Source organism: Cucurbita moschata, unplaced genomic scaffold, assembly GCF_002738365.1.
Source record: "Cucurbita moschata cultivar Rifu unplaced genomic scaffold, Cmos_1.0 Cmo_Scf00013, whole genome shotgun sequence".
Taxonomy (NCBI): Eukaryota; Viridiplantae; Streptophyta; class Magnoliopsida; order Cucurbitales; family Cucurbitaceae; genus Cucurbita; species Cucurbita moschata.
Genome location: NW_019268529.1, coordinates 5,311,161 through 5,332,191, shown reverse-complemented (window position 1 = coordinate 5,332,191; position 21,031 = coordinate 5,311,161). Strand labels below are relative to the sequence as shown.

The 21,031-nt window shown below is 35.6% G+C and overlaps 3 protein-coding genes across 4 annotated transcripts in view; 2 read left to right on the top strand and 1 right to left on the bottom strand.

Moving 5' to 3' along the window:
* The window catches only part of LOC111451260 (small nuclear ribonucleoprotein SmD1b-like), a 4,677-nt gene extending 1,140 nt beyond the window's left edge, over positions 1 to 3,537 (top strand). The window contains exons 2-5 of the mRNA XM_023091609.1: positions 248 to 362; positions 486 to 562; positions 3,075 to 3,266; positions 3,349 to 3,537. Coding sequence (XP_022947377.1) covers positions 349 to 362; positions 486 to 562; positions 3,075 to 3,266; positions 3,349 to 3,410 — 345 coding nt within the window. The 5' untranslated portion in view covers positions 248 to 348 and the 3' untranslated portion in view covers positions 3,411 to 3,537. The remainder of the gene's footprint in view (positions 1 to 247; positions 363 to 485; positions 563 to 3,074; positions 3,267 to 3,348) is intronic.
* Positions 3,538 to 6,047: 2,510 nt separating this feature from the next.
* LOC111451259 (beta-galactosidase 10) lies at positions 6,048 to 15,450 on the top strand. Its single transcript, XM_023091608.1, has 19 exons — positions 6,048 to 6,353; positions 6,451 to 6,546; positions 6,617 to 6,729; positions 6,905 to 6,971; positions 7,117 to 7,209; positions 7,419 to 7,562; positions 8,379 to 8,467; positions 9,046 to 9,151; positions 9,260 to 9,347; positions 9,426 to 9,544; positions 10,416 to 10,580; positions 11,495 to 11,703; positions 12,099 to 12,208; positions 12,901 to 13,010; positions 13,525 to 13,632; positions 14,051 to 14,161; positions 14,328 to 14,539; positions 14,637 to 14,967; positions 15,066 to 15,450. Exons 1-19 carry the CDS (start codon positions 6,183 to 6,185, stop codon positions 15,174 to 15,176), a joined length of 2,553 nt encoding a protein of 850 aa, XP_022947376.1. The 5' UTR covers positions 6,048 to 6,182; the 3' UTR covers positions 15,177 to 15,450.
* Positions 15,451 to 17,371: 1,921 nt separating this feature from the next.
* On the bottom strand, positions 17,372 to 18,444 carry LOC111451530. 2 transcript variants are annotated; one of them, XM_023092002.1, is made up of 2 exons: positions 18,134 to 18,444; positions 17,372 to 18,036 (listed from the first exon to the last, which is right to left on the bottom strand). In XM_023092002.1, exons 1-2 carry the CDS (start codon positions 18,347 to 18,349, stop codon positions 17,485 to 17,487), a joined length of 768 nt encoding a protein of 255 aa, XP_022947770.1. In that variant the 5' UTR covers positions 18,350 to 18,444; the 3' UTR covers positions 17,372 to 17,484. The 2 variants fall into 2 exon arrangements, with proteins under 2 accessions (XP_022947770.1, XP_022947771.1); XM_023092003.1 differs by having other exon boundaries at positions 17,372 to 18,031; positions 18,189 to 18,444.
* Between the last annotated feature and the right edge of the window lie 2,587 nt (positions 18,445 to 21,031).

The following is a 21,031-nucleotide window of genomic DNA, read 5'->3' as shown; positions in this document are numbered from 1 at the left end:
CCCCCCCCCCCCCCCCCCTTCCATTGACGTGCTGGTTGGCGGGAGAAATTTAATTCCTGTTGTTTTTTTTTTCCTTCACATGTGGGATTGTTGTTGGGGTTGGTAGATAACAACTTGCGTAGTAGTTGTAGTAGTAGTTGGGCCTTGTTTATCTTTCATAAACTTTTTTTTATCCAGATGTAGATGTTAGGGTAGCAACATCAGTTTGCTATTTGGAATTGACGATCATCTATAAAATATCTTGCAGCCACTTGAAAACACTGTTAGCTTGGACTAGCCTGGTCAGTTGAGTATTTTCTTCACACTGTGTTCTACCAAAACCCTACATTTCGTGTTTCCTCTGTTATCATGAAGCTCGTTAGGTATGCCATTTTCTTTTATCTCCTTCAATTCTTCTTTGAAGTTTTTTTTCTTGATTTATTCATTGTTCACAACATTGAATGGTTGTTTTGATGTTAAGAAACTTTGTTTTGATGAATGGACAGGTTTTTAATGAAACTCAATAATGAGACTGTCTCAATCGAGCTTAAAAATGGAACTGTGGTCCATGGCACCATCACAGGTTTCCATCTCTCTTCCACTCGCAACATCCTCTGCATAAAACTTAGAATTAATCTGGCGAAACTAACTTAGATTTAATCTGGTGAGACCCTAGTTTTATGATTTTGCAGGCAAAGCATTTTAAAACTTCAAGTCCAATTCTATTTTCTTCATTATATTCAACTATTATCTGAAGTTGCATAGCATTTCGGTCCAAAGTATAATTGGAATTTGAACTACACTGTCAATTTTGAGTGGTTTATGAAGTAGCATAGCATTCTTAACATCCTTAAACTACATTGATCCCTATTTATATTGCTGTTAAATTTGATAATAATGATCTTTCACTAAAACCTATTGCATGCAATAGTAGGGTTACTATTACAAGTCTAAATTAGCTAGCAACCTCTTTTGATCTGAGTGGTAGAGTCTGAGAGTCTTGTTGAAGGAGGATTTTGACAGCAACTATGCTACTCTGTTGTTTCTTAGGTGAAAAATAAATTTCAATCATCAATAAAATCTAAATAAATCATTTGATACTAGGTGATAAATTAGGGAGGTCAACTACTTCCCTTACTTGATGGGATTACACAAATATTCTTTGACACTCCACCTCTAGCTAAGAAATAGATATCATTCATTCTGAGCTTGGATATTAACTCATGAAGTAGTAAGTTGTAAAGTTTTTTTGTCATCCATCTATCAGATGAAGCTGTGAGAGCACGTAACTTATGCGTACTATCCCTTTGGAGCACTTCAATGGGCGTTACTGGCCTCTCTCATAATCACTTCTCTTGGAGTACTTCCATAGGCGTCACTTGCCTCTCTCGTGCTCTAAGACGGGTGTCGCATGCCTCTTTCTTCTTGGAGCACTTCCACGGGCATCTCTTTCCTCTAGTGTTCTTTCCTCTTAGAGCACGTTCAGGAGTGTTGCTTGACTCTCTGGTGCTCTTTCCTCAGGGAGAACTTCCACGGGCATCACTTGCCTCTCTCATGCTCATATGCTTTCTCCTCTTGGAACACTTCTAAGGCAGTTGCTCGTCTCTCTCGTGCTCATTCCTGTTGGAGCACTTCCATAGGTTTTGTTTGTCTCTCTGTTGCTCACTCTTGTTGGGGCACTTCCATAGGTTGCTTGCCTATCTCGTGCTCTCTCCTGTTAGAGCACTTCCACGAGCGTCGCTCACCTCTCTCGTGCTCACTGCGATTATTGGCGGTACTGTCATTAATGTTGGCGGCTGATGCGACAGTGGAATACAGTGGCTGTTGGCGTGAGTGGGCAGTAGTGGACTTGATGTGATAGTGGTTTGAGGGCATTCTTGCGGTTTGGAAGCAAAAGCAGAAATTTGGACTTACGCCTTTGCAATGGTGACCTTGCGGGACTGTGATACTCGATTGTGTGAGTTACTGTGATATACTCGGTTGAAAGCAAGAAGTAGAGCAGCGAATGGTTGGTTACTGTAATGCACAGAAGGTCGGCAACTAAGAAGGCTCTGAATGAAACTTATACGATGGATTATCAGTGGTTATGAAGGTTTCACCGATTGAGTTAGTGGTTAGTTTTAGGCTCTGATACCATGTTGCAAGTCTAAATTAGCTAGTAACTTCCTTTGATTTGAGCAACAAAGATTGAGAGTCTTATTGTCGGAGGATTTTGATGGCAGTTACGCTTTGATACCATTTGCAAGTCTTAATTAGCTTGTTATTGTTTTCGAAGTAACATTAAATCTAAATAAATCCCAGGACACTAGGTGATAAATTGGGGAGGTTAACTACTCTTATTTAATGGGATTACACAAATATTCTTCAACACTCCCCCTCAAGCTGACAAATAGATATCATTCTTTCTCAGCTTAGACGCTAACTCATGAATTACACAATATCTCTTAAGGCTAATTCTTCGACAATTACTTTAAAGTTTAGTATGTGACTAGTGCACAACTCCCTGACCTATAGAGGCTTCTAGATTTTTCAAAGATATGTTTCACAGAGGAACATTGCAATTGTCTTTACCTCATCTCTCTCCCCCAACCTCTGCCCTTCCACATCGATCATGGATCACCTAGTCTCCATCAAGCTTTCTAGCAAAAGTAGAAAGGACTAACCCTCCCCATTCCTCCATGATTGAAAGAAGGCTCTAGACCATTGAGATTGACTATAGATAGGCTCTCGAGCACAATTGAGTTTACATAATTAACTACTCAGTGAGTTTGCACGTTCTGACTCTTGAGGCAATTAGAATATTATAATTTTAGTTGGTTACATCTTCAGTTGGAGAATTTTTTTTCACTTGAGACAACTAGCATCCGTCTATAAACAATATGTTTGCACAAATACTTCTGAAACATATGTTATTTAGATGACTTGCATAGAGAGGGAGACTAACACCAGATCGCACCGCTGCTGCTAAGTTTAGATATTGTAATATTCGATCACATTGCATGACCGTAAAGTAGATTCTGCACGTATTCTTTTTACTTTATGTTAAGTTCTGGTCAAGAATAGTTCTGACAGGATAATTTTCTTGTATTACTTAGGTGTGGATATTAGCATGAATACACATTTGAAGGCTGTGAAACTTACCCTAAAGGGGAAAAATCCCATTACCATGGATCATTTAAGTGTGAGGGGTAACAGCATCAGATATTATATTCTCCCTGACAGCTTGAATCTCGAGACTTTACTTGTTGAAGAGACAACCAGGGTCAAGCCCAAGAAACCAACTGCAGGTATGCGTTGTTCTTGTATTCTGGCTTGTACATCAATCCCTGCAACTGCTTATGTATTTGTTTTCCTCTTCTGCAACTGTAGGGAAGCCTTTGGGGCGGGGGCGTGGACGGGGGCGGGGGCGTGGTCGGGGGCGGGGGCGCTAGACTAGCTGCAGCTTCAATTTTTGTGCCATGTAGTCTTGCCATGTATTTCTGGAAGTTCATAAAATTAGTGAAGTGGAGAATGACAATTCACTGTTTTTTTTAATGATTGATGAAGCTTTGCTGTGTATTCTTGTGCCTGGTCCGCCCCTACTGTTATTTCTACTCGAGTCATTTTTGCCTTCTTTCTTTCACTTATTCGACAAGCACTCTTCGTAGAGTAGTAGGGGCTGTTTGGATCTCTTTCGCATTTCCCTTCCCTACCACTCGCCTATTGCCAGATTCAATGCCCAATCGTTCAGATCTGTAGGTGTTTGCTTAGATCCACACATCAGGTCTCGCAATTACAATCCCTTTCGCATTTTTTATTTTTGGATTAGATTGGTTGACTAAATGCATAACCGTCAGCCATAAAACTGATGGCTTCAAAGCCTCAGGATCTAGGGAAGTCTATTTGTTGGGGAATGCGAATATGCACAACCGACAACAAAGCTACCGCCAAGTATGACTTTTCCCTCGAATCATCTTCTATGCCGAAACCACAGAATAGATCCATTTCTTTTTCAAGACTAGTTAAGAAATCTACAATCTGGTGGGGATTTGAGAGTGATCACCCTTTTGAGATGTGATGTGATGACAAGTAGCAAAAGGATACAACTCTTTAGACAATCCTCATCTTCTTCATCATCAGATGCTAATAACTCTTTTGGAATAAGGAATAATTTCATCATAAAACTTGCATTTAATGGCGCAACCCCTAATCTCCACGTCTCATAAAGAGATGGATAACTGAACAACCTCTATCCTTTTAGATGACTAAACAACATTTTTTGGATCAAAATGTTTTATAAAGTATAGTATGATAAAAAAGGAATTCTCCCAAGAAAAAGAAAGAAAGAAAGAAAATGTTATAATAGATGCACTGTAATATCAAAACTTGATTATAAAATACTAATCTAAAAAACAATAACCAGTTGAATTGTATCAAACTAACTATTGGTGTGACTTCTTCTATTTAGCAAGCTTATATCATCTCATCATTTCAATAACTTCTATTTAGTAAGTCTATATCAACGGTTACAATTGGAATATCGTAAGTGAAATTAGATTATGTAAAGCTGAACACAATAATGTAGGCCAAAGCAAGCTTAGGAGCACCTTGTTGAGCACTCATTGTTGGAGTGGCTATGAACCGGTTGAATGAAATTGTTGCGTTGTATGGTTAACGTGTATTTTATGCTTGTGTTATTACATGTGTATGTGATAACTATATGACTATGCATGTTTTGTTTGATATATCATACTTCCATACATGCAAATCTTATTACGGTGTGTATGACTTTCACGGTATTGTGAATTGAAATACGTTATAAAGTATGTAAGAAATACAATGATTATGTATGATAGCATTGTATAGAATGTATGTCAGGATAACATGAAAGTATTGTATGCATCATTCTAAGAAGGTATAATTTGTATGCGCAGACTCATGCATGTTATATGTACATTGAACATGGATTACTTCCCCTCATATGTTAATATGGATGTATACATATATAGATGATTTAAGGTCCTATTTCTTTCCGTAGTTCAGCTGCGAGAGAGCGTGTAAGCCCATATGCAGACATAGAGTTTACGAAAGTAGGGTATTTGCCTAATGGGTCCACGTGCATTTGCGTGAGTCATGTATAGAGAAGTACTATGTATCCAAATTCACTTGTAAATAAAAATTGAACCTAAGTTTATACCTATGATTTTATTTTACGTCCCATAAATACAATTATTACTCGAGAAAGTTGATGCATGGTAAAAAAAAAAAAAACAAAAAACAAAAAAGGTTATACTAAAAAACTGATCAGTAATTATAATATGAAAAATCATGTGTTTTTTGGTTGTAGAGATTTATGAGCGAGTGAAATAAAAAATGTGATTAAAAAATGGGTCTGAAATTTAAAAATAATAAATTTGGGACAAACCCTTACCGTAAATGTAGACAAATGAGGAAAGGGACGATGTGTGGATTTGATTATTAAAAAAAGAAAGAGAAAAAGCATGGAAGAGAAGGGTATCGGATCCAATTTGTGTGCATAAATATCTTTTTTTTACAATCCGAACCGACGAGATAGGACAGTCAAATATGTCAGAGTTTGGGATCTTATGCATAAATGACATTAAACAGCTGTTGGCCATAAAGACTCTGCTGCACCCTGGCCCCACCTACAAAATCCAAGATCTTTTCTCTCTCGGATCTTATGCATATCATAACCACTAATTCAACTTGTTTAAACTCACCTGAGAATAACTCAAGAACATGAAATTCTTTAATTTTTCATTCTCTTATTTGTTCTGGTGGAGACAATAGGGAACGGTAGAAGTGTGAGTATGAAAGAAAGTTGAGATGATAGTTGTCAAAGAAGGAATGAAGATTCCATTCCAGATTAGCTCTGACTTAAGATGCACGAATTAATATGCCAGAACAGAGAAGGTCCAGTTAATAGATTTTAAGAGATTCCTGTTAATGAAATACTAAGATTGATAATTTTGAGGAGATCTTTTTGTTAATAAAGAAAAGGGAAGAGAAATTTGATATTAGATGTTGATGTGGCTTCACGAATATTATTGGGGGGAAGGGAAGGCAGGTGGTGTGTGGAGTGTCACTCCCACCGTCACCGCCGCACATGTGTTTGTCTTTGCCTTTTCTCATGAATTAAATAAATACCCCCTCCCCACAATCCCAGCTTTCTCCACGACTCACCTGGGTTGCTAACCACTGCAATGAGGCTCTCCCTCTCCCTCTCCCTCTCCCTCTCTCTGCTACTGCTCTCTCTCTCCCTTCCCCTGTGTTTCGCTGCCAATGTCACCTATGATCGCCGTTCCCTCATCATTGATGGCCACCGCAAGCTCCTCATCTCTGCTTCCATCCACTATCCTCGCAGTGTCCCTGGAGTGAGTATCTCACCATTTTTCCTTTTCTGCTCTCTTCTTCGTTTCTTCTTGCAATGCATTACCAAAATTAAGCTTCATTTTCACTCCTCTCTCTCAGATGTGGCCAAGTCTGATTCAAAACGCCAAGGAAGGTGGTGTCGATGTCATTGAGACTTATGTCTTCTGGAATGGCCATGAACTTTCCCCCGACAATGTAACCCAAATCACTCCCTCAACTCTTCATTGCTAACTCCTTCTCATTTTCTTCTCTCTTTCTTCTTTAGTATCATTTTGACGGCCGATTCGATCTCGTCAAGTTCGTCAAGATTGTTCAGCAGGCCGGATTGTATTTAATTTTGCGCATAGGCCCATTTGTAGCTGCCGAATGGAACTTTGGGTAACCTTCGACCTTTTCTTTTAGGTTACTTAGCCCCAACAAAATGCGTTTTATTCTGCTTCTGCTTCTACAATATTTTGGAGCATCGCATTCACATTTCACGGAGTTTGTTAGCTGCACCCTTTTATAGTTTAAATATTGCCTGGATTATTTACACATGGTTTTTTCTTTGCAGTGGAGTACCTGTTTGGCTGCATTACGTTCCTAACACCGTATTTCGAACTGATAATGCCAATTTCAAGGTAGGTAAACACGAGTTTCGAACTTCGATCCGTATTTGGATTTATCCAGACTCTTTTGACTATCTTCCATTTTTTCTGTCTTAACTTGCTTTATTTAATTGTCTCTATTATCATTGTGGCTCCTTGTGGCTATGCGGGAGTTCAGTATTACATGCAGAAGTTCACTACATACATAGTGAACCTAATGAAACAGGAGAAATTTTTTGCTTCACAAGGGGGTCCCATCATCTTGTCTCAGGCAAGTATTTTATGGTCATTCTAGTGGTGGATTGATCAGATTTTCGATTCCTTTTCCACATTTTTTTTAAAACTTATCTGCAACCAAGTGCTTTTTGCTAGAAAGTGAAGACTTCATTAAAATTGAAAGGGTTTACAAGTGTTATGTAGAAGCCTTTAGCTAAAAGGCATTGCCATTGCGTGCTGAATTTTTATATGTTTCTCGTGTAGATAGAAAATGAGTATGGGGATATAGAAAGAGTTTATGGGGAAGGAGGTAAGCCATATGCTATGTGGGCTGCTCAAATGGCTGTTTCTCAGAATATAGGCGTTCCATGGATAATGTGTCAGCAATATGATGCTCCTGATCCTGTGGTGAGAATCCCATTCAATTACAACTCCTTTCTTCTATTTAATTATTGGCTCATATTTCCCGAGGGATGGAAACAAAAACCTGAAAGGAATTATTAGGTAATATTCAGTTAATTTTGGACAAATGTTGATTTTGATTTTGATTTCATTCTTTTGTTTGAGAAGCTTCCCTTCCAGAATTTGGTGGAAACCACCTTTGAATTTTGTGTTTGATCAAAGCTGAAACTGAAATCTAAATGTCTTCTATTAATCATTTCGTAGCATTACTTGTGAATTCAGTCGATATAAGTTCAGAATTAATTAAGTATTGTACTTGATTCATTTCTGGCTAGCAATTCCGTAAATACTCACTTGATTACGTACAAAGCGTAAGTGATTAATTTCCACATTCGAAAAGCTAAAATCAATAAGCTCAACCATCCATTTTTGAGCTTCATAGCTTTTTCATCGTCCCATTCCTTAATATTTCAGGTTTAATGCACGGGGTTTCATATTATCTGTGTTTTCTTTTTTTTTTTTTGTTAACAGTTATATGCTTACTTTTTATTAAGCCATGGTTGTCACATCCCAAGAGTTCCAGTTACGTGTTTTGTACATTAGCATAAGCATATACTATTTGTGAGGAATTGTATGACATAAATATCTTGTTTGGTTGCATGTGCACATTATTCAGCTTCATATGATTGGAATGTAGTAGGTACTCCCTTTCTACTGTTTTCACTTTTTATAATAAGGTTTTTCCTGATTTTGAGGTTGCCACCATCCAAAGCTCTAAACTATTCCTGTATCATAATAAATACTTTTTCTTCTCCCTTTCAGATTAATACTTGCAATTCATTCTACTGTGACCAATTCACACCTAATTCTCCAAACAAGCCCAAGATGTGGACTGAGAATTGGCCTGGATGGTAATATTACTTTTGTCACTTGATCATTTAGTTGTATTTATTCTTGACTAAGCATTTTGTTTTATCATATACTTTTTACGTTCCACCTTGCATAATTAATTGATAGCCGGAATATATGAAAATAGAAACACATGGATGCTTGATAACTTTATTTGGTGTATAAAATATGTATCCATGAAATTTTCACTTTTAAAATTCACAATATTAAATGGTTATTTATTTGTATCCCGACCTTAAAGGAAGGAGTAGATGTTATTACCACATGAACATAGGCTCTTGTTGGCGTTGAATTATTACTTGTAAAACAAAAATAGTAGTCCATAAATGTATTTGGATTTATGTTTTAGTCTTTTTCGTACAGTAAAAGTTATTTGAAGATTTGTTTGTTTTCTAAGAAATAATTAAAAAGTAAAAAATTGTCTAAAGATGAAATATGACAGGGAAGCTTCTTAAATTTTTATCTCACAAATTCTATTTAGCATCTTTTTCTGTATCCTCTCCCACCCTAGTCAATCGAAGAAATTCACACATATTTATCTGCTCTGTGCTTTTAGTGAGGTAGTTTCCACGTTTTGCAGGTTTAAAACATTTGGGGCAAGGGATCCTCACAGGCCCCCGGAGGATATTGCTTTTGCAGTTGCTCGTTTTTTCCAAAAAGGTGGTAGTCTACAAAACTACTACATGGTAATTGACCTTTTTTCACTATTAAATAATTTATTGAACTTTGTTCTTTAATTATCGTCATTCTAGCAATTTGATCAATCCTTACCGAATAACCTTCTTCTGCTTTAGTATCATGGTGGGACAAATTTTGGTCGTACCTCTGGTGGGCCATTTATTACCACAAGTTATGATTATGAGGCACCCATTGATGAATATGGTAAGCTGTCTTTTCTATTTCTATTTGGTTAATTCGTGAAGTGCATCATGATTTACATTGTTTCTTGAACTATAAAAGGCTTGCCCAGATTTCCAAAATGGGGACACCTTAAGGATCTTCATAAGGCTATAAAGATGACGGAGCATGTTGTGCTTAACAGTGAGCCAACTTATATTTCCTTTGGTCCCTCTCTAGAGGTAATGTTTTTCCATGCTGCTTGGTGCTGAATTCTATTTTCTGCAATCAACATTTTGTTAAATGTTAAAATTAGTCAATGGATTAATATGCATATATGCTGGATAAGATATAATCCAAGTCAAAAAGATCAGGTGTACAAATGTTGGGGAGGCGATACATCTTCCAAATTCCAAAGTGAAGCTAAACTAAATTGCTTAATCTCTGACAGTAGTTTACCTGAATCTCTCTCTCTCTCTGTACACAAATCAGACATATGTAGTAGAGATGTTTATAGGCATCACTTACCATAATGCTACTGGGAAGAACGGTGATCCTAAATTAATCAGCTTTCGAATTATCGTCTTAGAAATAGTTTACTGATGTTTTTCACAGAAGTGTGTGATACACTAATGTGTACTTTGATTGAAAGTGGTACACAAGTTGTTCATTTAAGAAAAGCCTGATGTAATAGGGAAAAGAAAAAAGAAACGATGTTAAAAAAGTATACAAAACAATAGAATTATTTTTTTAATGGTATTCTGAAGGCCACATACAGAAAGTGGGTACGAGTATAACTTGGTCTTTGTACTACTACCACTGTGAAACCTTGAAGCATTCTGTATTCTCATGTTTCCATGTTTTCTACCTGAGTTATCATCCCTTTGATTTTGTGCACCCTAGTCTTACGAAAATCTTGCATTGATCACTTTCGTTATTTGGCTGAGAGGCTAGCAAAGATTTTGGATGGAATAAATGAGTCTCCGTATGCTATCTTACCTCTCTTTAGCACTAGCAGTGAAGTTGATTCACTAGTTTTTATTATTATTATTATTATTATTATTATAATGCTATTTAGAAAAGCCTATTCAATATTTTACTGGTGCACTGTAGGCTGATGTCTACACCGACTCATCTGGAGCCTGTGCTGCTTTTATTGCTAATGTAGATGAAAAAGATGACAAGACTGTCCAGTTCCGAAATGTATCATATCATTTACCTGCATGGTCAGTTAGTATTCTGCCTGACTGCAAGAATGTAGTCTTTAACACGGCAATGGTAAGTAATGTTGTTTTTCTATAGGTCATTCGGGTATATCTTGACCTTGATTTGTTGTATTTTATGCATATTAACGTCATACTTTGAATGTTGCCATCGTATTGTAGTTATAGGAAAATGTCTGTGCCTTTGTCAAGTATGTTTGAGAATAGTGATCTAGGAGAAAATCACCCTCATGAAAGTAGCCTTCGATTCCCCTGTCATTGCTTATTGCTTGCTCTCACTAAGTATTTTCGAACAATGCTATCATTTTGTCCACCACTCCTTAAGGGTTCTAAATTTGAGGCCCCAGTCCTGGTTAGTATATCTGAAATCTCGTGGATTATTGAGTTATCTAATGATATCAGATGGTGAACCCTCAGAAGTAGATCTTTCAAGGTCTAGTCAGCAGCCCTAACGTCTTTACAGAAGCAGATTAATTTTCCATTTCCAACTCTAAAGTTCAATGCTTACCCAGAACCTGTTTAATTTTATAATATTCCACTACGTGTTTCTATTGTCTGATTATGCCTATTCCTTATCCTAACTGGAATATGACAACATAGGGACCCCACACACTATTTGTCTAATCGAAACACCATCTTAATGAATCCTTACCATGCTTGCTTGTCATATTTTGTGCTAAAGAGTTTGGCTTGTTTTCACTCTTGAATCCTTACCATTCCTCTTCATGAAATAATGATGATTATTTGAAATCACATACTTTAAATAACCGCTTCTTCTTTTTTTTTTTTCCACATCAAGAAGCTCACATGACAGTTGTCTTGTTTCCGTCTATTTTATAGTTATCTTGATGATTTTATGGGGAAGCTATGATTCTTTTTAGGGCGTTCTTTCAGAAAAAGATCCTCTAAATGTGATTGCTTCTGTTTTATGGATTTTGGATCTGCTATTTAGTCATAAAACTTCTACAGGTTAGGTCACAAACCGCAATGGTTGAAATGGTTCCCGAGGAACTTCATCCTTCTGTGGATTTAACAAATAAAGACTTGAAAGCCCTCAAATGGGAAGTCTTTGTAGAGCAAGCTGGAATTTGGGGTAAAGCTGACTTCGTTCAAAATGGCCTGGTTGACCACCTCAATACCACAAAAGATACAACTGACTACCTGTGGTATACAACGAGGTTTGTCTTTCCTTGAAGAGATAACTAAAGTTATATCGAAGGATCCAAATGAATTTGGTAGACTTGGGTTTATAGATTCGCTACTAGATGTAAATGGATTAAGATGATAATGGAAATTTTGTAGTTTCCTTTATCTGGTCAGTTCTTTGCGCCTCAGTTCAATTGCCTGCTAATATCAATATAGTTTTTTCATGTGTTATATACATTTCAATCTATAGCCTGCTTTTAGATGATAAGTAACCTTTATTTACTCTATTTTCAGTCTTATGAATATATTTGAATCTTATTTCAAAAGAATGAAGTATTCTTGGACAAATGGGAGATTGTGCCACTTGTAAATTGTTTGAAATATGGAGTGTACAATATCAATGGCTTATAATTTACTTTGCTGGCAGCATTTTTGTTAATGAAAACGAGACGTTTCTCAAAAAGGGAAGTCAACCAGTTCTTCTGGTTGAATCAAAGGGCCATGCTCTTCATGCTTTTATCAACAAGAAACTGCAAGGTGCTTAATTATTTATTGAATATCATGTTTTAAGCTTCATATCCGTTTACTGGCATACTGGCATGCATGTTGACTAAGGAATGATAATTTTCAATTCATAGCCATCTTCATCGTTTGCCTTCTTTCTGTATTTTGACTGTATTTCTAACAAATTCTTGTTAGAGGAGATTTAGTTTTCAGGGTTGATTAGGCATCACCCTCCTTAATATGATTTCATGATATAAGAGGACATGCATTCTCTTCCTGTCATTTCTCTTTATTTCTTTTTAATCATAATTGAAAACATGCATGGCTGGGAAGTTAATCTATCTATATCTATATGTATATATATTTAAAAACTAAGAAAGGCTTAAAGGAAATAAAAGTTATTAAAAGTACATTAAGAGTACTTCCTAAGCATTTTCTTGATATGTATGTGAGTGAGGACAAAACATTAGTTTAGTTAGATTGTAATCCTTTTTAAGTTTTTGATTTTGTATTTTGAATTTGGTATATATATATTTTTTAAATTTTTACTCCCTTTAAAATTTGTAACCTTTGAACATTTTTTCTTTTCATTTTATCAATGGGAAGTTTCGTGTGTCTAAATGAATTATTTAACTAGATAATTATTGCGTGTTTCTCCCTATAAGTTATTTTTTCATGTATAGCATAGATTTTGCAGTGGATCACTTTAAACTTTCTGTGAACAGTTAGTGCATCTGGAAACGGATCAGATATAACATTCAGATTTAAACAAGCCATTACTCTCAAGGCGGGAAAAAATGAAATTGCTTTGCTAAGCATGACCGTTGGTCTACAAGTGAGTTGCTTCTTTTGCCATCATCTATCTTGTGTCGCATTGCCTCAAACCATATTTTGCTCTTTTATTTTATTTTATTTACCGAAAACCATACTCTACTTTAAGTAGATGCCCCTTATTCTCAACCATTGAAGCCTTTTTGTAATCCATAAGTTGTTTCCTTACTTAGGCTTCTTTTTTAGTGCTATTTTTGGTTGCCTGTTTGTATTATTTTATTTGTCTGAATGAAAGCTTGTTTTTTTTTTTTTTTCTTTTTAATTACCTGTTAAAGAAAAACTTGTCATCTCAGTATAAAGTCCAGGGCAATAGGACTTCTTGATGTCGATATCAGCAATGATATCATCCTTGTATTTTTTAATTAGAGGCCTTGAGAAACACGGCTGCTAATATATATGTTCATTCATAGAAGTTCACAATAACTTTGAAACAATCGGCAACCTCTTTTCAACTGTCTGGGGATACTTATTTTTGCTTTTGGTATCTTATTGTTTTTTTCCCCCTTTCTATATTGCAGAATGCCGGACCATTTTATGAGTGGGTTGGAGCTGGACTTTCAAGAGTTGTAATAGAGGGGTTTAACAATGGCCCATTGGTCTTGTCTTCTCATGCTTGGTCCTACAAGGTAGCTCTCTCTTTCTCGCACAAAGTCATACTCACGAGCCAACATAACATTCATCCTAAATATTTAGGCGGTGAAGGCATAAGAAACCTTGTTATTTGAGCTAACTCATCTGTTTAAGGCTTAAAGCAACCTTTTCAAGGACAAGTTTGGTGCCACATTTTGTACTATTAAATGCTCATATTTAACCCAGAGTCAATTCAAATGCAACTCAATTTCACAATTGCCAAATGTACATCTCTACTTGTTTGTAGGGCCATTGGTTCAAATTCCCTCGTAATGTAATATTGTTTTAAAACCACTAAATTTCATACCTAGAAACATTAAGGTGGCCTGAAGGTTTTTGATGAAGGGATTCGGGAGTGAACATTATCATAGTGATCATGATATGCCTTCATTTTCTAATTTCTGCAATTTTTAGCTTGGATTGCAAGGGGAACACCTCGGTATTTACAAACCAGATGGGATAAAAAATGTCAAATGGATATCAACCAGGGAGCCCCCAAAGCAACAACCTTTGACTTGGTACAAGGTAAGTATTTGACCTATGAGAGTCATTCATTTTGCTGTGAGAAAATGTTCTGGTATTATCTATGCTAGGTGGTGTTGGATTGTTGGTGTAAGTTTGTGGTTGAAAAGAGTAATGATGTCTTCTCTTTTTATTTGTAAAAGAGATGTCACTGTTATCAATTTTGCAGGTTATTCTGGATGCTCCCTCTGGAAATGAGCCTGTCGGGCTGGATATGGTTCATATGGGTAAAGGCATGGCATGGTTGAATGGAGAAGAAATAGGAAGATATTGGCCAAGAAAAAGCTCTGTTCATGATGCGTGCGTTGAGAAGTGTGACTACAGGGGCAAGTTCAGACCAGACAAATGCTTAACTGGATGTGGAGAACCAACCCAGCGGTGGTACGTCACACATTAAAATGCACTTTTTGGAACAAATATATCGATCAGTTAATGTTAAGAAGGGAATAACGGTGAAGTCTGATCTAACTTTGTGTAGGTATCACGTTCCAAGATCTTGGTTCAAGCCAACAGGAAATATTTTGGTGATTTTTGAGGAGAAAGGTGGAGATCCAACAAAAATCAGATTATCTAAACGTAAGGTCTCAGGTATATGTGCCCATCTTGGAGAAGGGCATCCCTCGATTGAGTCGTGGTCTGAAGCTGAAAACGTACACGTAAAGAACAAAGTAGCCGTCCATTTGAAGTGCCCCGGCAATGCCCACATAGCCACAATCAAATTCGCAAGCTTTGGAACCCCCGAGGGAACTTGTGGATCCTATAGTATAGGTGCCTGTCACGATCCTAATTCTACATCCTTGGTTGAAAAGGTAATAGTTAGCTTTCTTCTACTCTTTGAATCCTGGGTAGTTGTTTTTGGAATTGCTCTGTAGTAACATTGTACTAAGATGTCTGATCTTATTTGCAGGTGTGTCTAAATAGAAATGAGTGTAGGATTGAGCTAGGAGAAGAGAGTTTCGACAAGGGTTTGTGTCCAAGTGCAACCAAGAAATTAGCAGTTGAAGCAGTTTGCAGCTAGTAAGGGAGGCGTTTTGCGTTCATATTTCATTCTAGTTCTTGAGAAAAGAATGTCATCTTTGTATTGCTACCATTGGTTTTAACCAGGCTTTAAGAATTATGAAATATGAAAAAAGATACTGCTTGTCTTGGTCGTTATACTGGTAGTATCAAGTAAATCTTTATTATTCTACTAAAGTGGGGTTTGTAGGACGTTTGGGTATTTGATTTGGTTAGTTTGAGTTTGTACGGGCTTAATTATGAAATGCAATTTTTTTTTAAAAGGCCTTAGTTAAGATGGAGAAGATAGGTGCAATGCATTGTGTACCCATCTTTTGGAGATGTTAAGAAATGAATAATAATAAAAAGATATATATCTTTGTTTAGTTGTTTTTGTTGGCCGGAGATCGCCAACGACCGTTCACACTTGCTCCCATTCATTCAACCATTGATTTTTGGAAGTAAATCATGATTCGAACAGGTGGTGATTTGTAAGTGTGGTTTGTCGGGCTATTTCAGAAGTTGAGGGAGGAGTGCTATTTTGCGATAAAAAGTGGCTTTTATCCCCTAAACCAAAAAGTGTGGACAAAAAACGACGATCTACAGGGTAAGTGAGCGTTTTTAGTGGTGTCAAAGTCAAACTTAATGTTTTTAGATAAACCTTAACCTTAAGCTCACTAAGCAATCTACCTAGACTCTCATGGCATCTTTAATCTAATATGTTTCTACAAGTTTGTCACAGGTATCCCTTAATGTTACCTTATAAAATGTTACCTTATAATAGAGTCGAGTCTATCATGAGCTAATTTATTTGTGTAGTCCCTTGTCTCCTTTTAGAGTGAGTTTCTTCCACACACAATAGTAATTTCTCGATATACTAATTATGTAGTCCCTTGTTCACTCTCAGGCAGGTTTGTTCAACACACAATAGTATATTTTCAATCAACTACTTGTGTAGTCCTTCGTCGTCCCCTCTCAAGTTGGGTTATCATACACACAATAGTGATTCCTCATGCTATCTACTTATGTAGTCTATCGTGCCCTCTCAAAACGGGTTATCATACACACAGCGATAACTCTTTATATCGTCTACTCGTGTAGTCCCTTGTTCCCTATCAGCGCATATTATATTCTATGCACATAGTGACCACTCAAATAGTTCCATTCGCATTACCATCGATCTTATATGTTCTCGTAGTTCACCTTTAGTGTCATGGAGATATATTAGGTTCTAGGGTGTCTAGTTGTATTCACCGAATTTATCAAGAACGATTGTATTAATACGTGATGCAAATGCATCTGTTAAGTTTTTTAGCATGGCTGAAGTTGAGGAAGATATTTGGTGAGAGGCATAGAACTGGGAGAAGGGTTTGTGGATGATGACAAGTTGAGGAAGATCACAAATTAATGGATAGGGCCACCGACAACCAAGTCCCCACCATAGTGACCCAAAAATGGTGTGCAAGTTTAAATGATACATTCACACAACCATGTGCTTAACCCATCATTGCATTTATTTGGTCTCAACTTGAGAACAAATCAAGTTTTGACGCCTTAATTATGAGTTTAGGGTTTGAATGCCATCCTAACTTTGTTTTTGTTTTTTTTTTTTGGATTTATTAAAAAATAAATAGAAGTTGGGAGCAAAAAAAAAGAAAAAAAAAAGAAGGGTCATTAAAGTGTTTGGGAAACGTAGGTAGGGAGAGTATGATAAAATTTAATTGTTATTAAATGAGAGTTAGGTATAGATATTAATGAATTTAAGTTTTAGGGGCAATCAAACTCAAACTCTCTCCATTTGGAAACTATATATTATATTTGGTTGAATGCCCTTTTCATTCATTTATACTTCCAACTTTATTATCTTAATTAATCACCATCTTATCTTTTCATTTAATCACAAATTAAACATTAATGTTCTCACTATATTTTCAAAACATATCATTCAATTATGTTCCTTTTTTTCCATTATTAATAACATTAATACTTTCTCACCCACTCTCAATAATGTACCTTACATTTTCATCCTCCATTAATATACAACACATAATTTAATTCTCCAATTAATACACCTTACCATAACTCAACATCTTCATCTATATTTATTTATAAAAAAAAAAAAAAAAAAAGGTAAAATTCGAGTGTTTTAAGGATGAGAATGATTTAATGGTAAAGTTAAGGAATTAAGTCATACATAATTGAGAAATAAAAATTATGATACTTGAATTGTTGGTATGATCTATTGAAATCCCACCTTTCCTTTTTGCAATTTTCTTTTTTACATATAATTAAAAAATATTAAAAATACTTTTCCTTCCCACCTCTTGGATTCAAATCGAAATGTTCAGATCAAGCCGAGGTTTCTTCTCCGCCGGCAACGCCACGACGGACCTACACCGTGGACACGTCGGATTGTTCTTCATAACCAACACATACGACAAACACCCAGGGCAGCCCACGGCGATCTGAGCCGCCGCCGAGGAAGATGACGACAGAGATTTATTAAAATTGTCTTCTTCTTGAAACTCTCTCGCTGACGACGATGAGGAGGAATACGACGGCGACGGTGACAATTTCCACAGCGACGAGCGTTTTCTGATGGGATTTTTATCAGCCCGTTCGAGTGCCGACTTCACCTTATCCAAAGTACAAACACTCTGATAATTACTCCTCGGCGACGGCGACGGCGGCGACGACAACGACGACGAGGAGTCCAATTTCAAATCCAAGCTCGTTTCGTGGACCAAATGGTTGGACAATTTGAATTTGGAATAATTGAGCGACGGCGGAAAGTTCAAATCTTGAAGCTTTGCCACTGTTTGATTGGTTTGATGGTTGTTGAAATCTTGAACATTGCTTCTTTGTATGAACATTTTTCCTGACTGAAATAATTTAAAATAATTTAAAATTTCATTATAAAAGAAAGGTAAAAAAAAAAAAAAAAAAAAAAAAAAGGGAAAAGGAAAAGGAAAATGATACCTTCAAGTCGAGCGTTTTTTCCCAGCCGGAAGGAAGTTGAAGGTCGAGGTCCAATTCTTGGGGGTCGGTAAATTTGGAAGAGCCGCCGGTGAGTAAGTCTCGGGTGATGAGAGGCGTTAAGGTGTCGGGGCCAGATTGATTTGCGACCGTCCGATGAGGGTCGTCTTTGTTGTAAACCGTAAGAACTCGCACGTGGGAGGTCACTTGGGCGGCCATTTTGTTAAGAGAGAGTTTGAAAGAGGGGGAGTGTCGGTTTTGTTGTACGATGGGTGGGTGCAGAAAGGGGGTGTGTATATATGGTGGAAAATAAAAATAATGTTGAAATGAATTTCCCCCAATGGGAGCATCTCATTAAACAAGAAAACAATAAATAAGGAAGAAATTAATTCAAAAACATAGAAACAAGCACCACCTAAGTTATGGACGCATTTATTACCCACCAAAACTTCCTGCTTCCGCCTTTTCTTTCCCTATTTATTTTCTATTTATTCCTCCCAAATCAAATTCAAATTCAAATTCAAATTTTTTCTTTTTCATTTTCATTTTCATTATCATTATGCCACACATTTACATCATAATTTTAGATACATTGTAACCTATACTTTATTGTTTCAATTATCATTGCTGCCTCCATCAACAAAATCATTACTTTATTATTAATCTTATTTTTCTAAAACGCCACGTGATATATATATATATATATATATATATATATATATATATATATATATATACAAACCTTCTAACTCTAATATTATATAAATAAAATTAAAAAAAAAAAACAACTATCATAAGAAGAAAAAAATGCACACGAACGGGAGGAGGAGATATTATATTAATACTATAAAGAGACGTGCATGGACTTTTGGTTACACTAACCATTCATGGGTTGGTGGCACGTGTAAAACTACAAAACACTTGGTCATTGCTTAATTTCTTGGTTTCTAAAAAGTCGGTTTATTTGGAGGATAAAAGGACGAAAATGCCCTTCCTTCAATTAATGCTCGTAGTACATTCTAACTCAACTCAACAACCCTCGCACCACTGTTGGTTCTACAACTTTGGGTTTACTGCATTTTCAACGGTAGTGGTTTGTGTTATTTAATACTTTTAATTCAATTCCACCTAACAATTTGTATTTTGTTAGGAAGAGGAGAGTTTATAAAGATAATAATAAAAAAAAAAAAAAATAGAATGGGACATTTATGGAATAAAGTAAATAACATAAGATGTTTCCAAATCCTTGAAAATGTTGGGAGTGTTCTTACACGTACGGGTGGGGGTATTAATTAGGGTTGGTCAAACATTTTGAAAATTATATAATATAAAAACTTGTAACATCAACGCATTCATTCTCATTCAAACTCCCCCATTAATGAAACTAACGAAATTTCTCCTCTTTTCTTTTCTTTTCTTTTATTTTATTTTTATCAAATGTGGCCGCCACCCACCAAGCAATTTTAAGATTCAACGCTCATTAATTCTAACCATTTTATTTTATTTATTTTTAAAATCAAACTTAATTCATATTATTTTCTACTTCTTTTTTTTTATAATTGAAAACATAATAATAGTAAACGACTTCCAACTTATAACCACCCTCTTAAATTATATAACTTCAATAATTTCACTTATAATGTAAATAGGTTAATTAATAACTTCATTTATATTCTTCTAACGTTCTTATTAAATTTTCCTGTCCCTCTATAATAATGTGACTCCCTTCTAAATCATGCATGCTTTATTAATTCACTTCTAGATCATGCATGCTTTATTAATTCACTCCCAACCAAATCAAGCTATATTTTATATTTTACGACCTATCAATACCTATTTTATTTTTTTTTTTATTAAAAATAAACTTATTTTTGCGTCATCACTTCATCCTTCTCAACACATTGTTTTCCTTAAAGAATAATAATAATAAAAAAAACTATATATCTCGGAGGAAAAAGGAAAAAGAATATAAATAAAGAACTGATTTTTAATTACTTTATAAAATGTTCAAAGGTAGTAGAATGGGCCCGTTTGGTATTGGGCTTGAATGGTCCATAGTAGGGCCCAATAAACTTTAATCTTGAGATGTGAGATGAGGAAAAGGGTAGGGCCCAATAAACTTTAATCTTGAGATGTGAGTTGAGGAAAAGGGTAGGGCCCAAGTAAGGATCCAAAATGCAAAGAATCTGGTCGTCTCACCATTCACCAATGCCGCAGCTGCAGAATAGAAGTGGGTCCTATTTTTACCAACTTTTTCTGAAATTTCAGGGTTCCGATTCTCTGCATTTTTCTTTATTTTCTTAATTTTCATTTTCATTACCTTTTCTTTTTATTAAAAAAAAAAAAGGGAATACATAAATAAATTAAATAAAATTTGGATGCAAGATTTATAATAATTAAATAGGTGGGAATAAATATGATTTTAGACTTTTTTGAACCAAGTAGAGGGTAGTTCCAAATGGCTCAAGTCTGGAAATAAACTCTTTTAAGGGAATTAATCAACAACTTTCCTTATATATTTGATAAAAAAAATGTTTAAAAAAGAAAAAGGGGTCAAACTTTTACATAGCGTCACTTTCAAGTTTGACCACGTTTGAATCATATTTTAAAATTAAATCAAATGGTGGAAGAAAATGGAGAGATAAAAGGTACAACTTTCATTTTTTTTTTTTAAAAAAAAAAATAAGTAGCAGGTTGGGGTTTTAAAAAAAAAAAAAAAAAAGAATTTGAAAAACAATAAATAGAATTTGGATAATTTATCAAAGAGGACAGCAATTATAGGAAAACCACGGCAAAATTAGTCCTCATTAAATGAAGGGGTAATTTGGTAAAAAGTCGAATTATTCTCCTTGAATATTAAAATAGTATATTTATTAATTTAAAAAAAAAAAAAAAAAAAAT

What these genes read in the sequence shown, in the direction of transcription:
- LOC111451259 (XM_023091608.1), top strand. Translation starts at nt 6,183, where the DNA reads ATGAGGCTCTCCCTCTCCCTCTCCCTCTCCCTCTCTCTGCTACTGCTC. An exon ending in GGCACCCATTGATGAATATG is followed by an intron (nt 9,348 to 9,425) that starts GTAAGCTGTCTT and finishes GAACTATAAAAG; the next exon opens with GCTTGCCCAGATTTCCAAAA. An exon ending in AACCTTTGACTTGGTACAAG is followed by an intron (nt 14,162 to 14,327) that starts GTAAGTATTTGA and finishes TCAATTTTGCAG; the next exon opens with GTTATTCTGGATGCTCCCTC.
- LOC111451530 (XM_023092002.1), bottom strand. Translation starts at nt 18,349, where the DNA reads ATGGCCGCCCAAGTGACCTCCCACGTGCGAGTTCTTACGGTTTACAAC. An exon ending in AAAAAACGCTCGACTTGAAG is followed by an intron (nt 18,037 to 18,133) that starts GTATCATTTTCC and finishes AAATTATTTCAG; the next exon opens with TCAGGAAAAATGTTCATACA.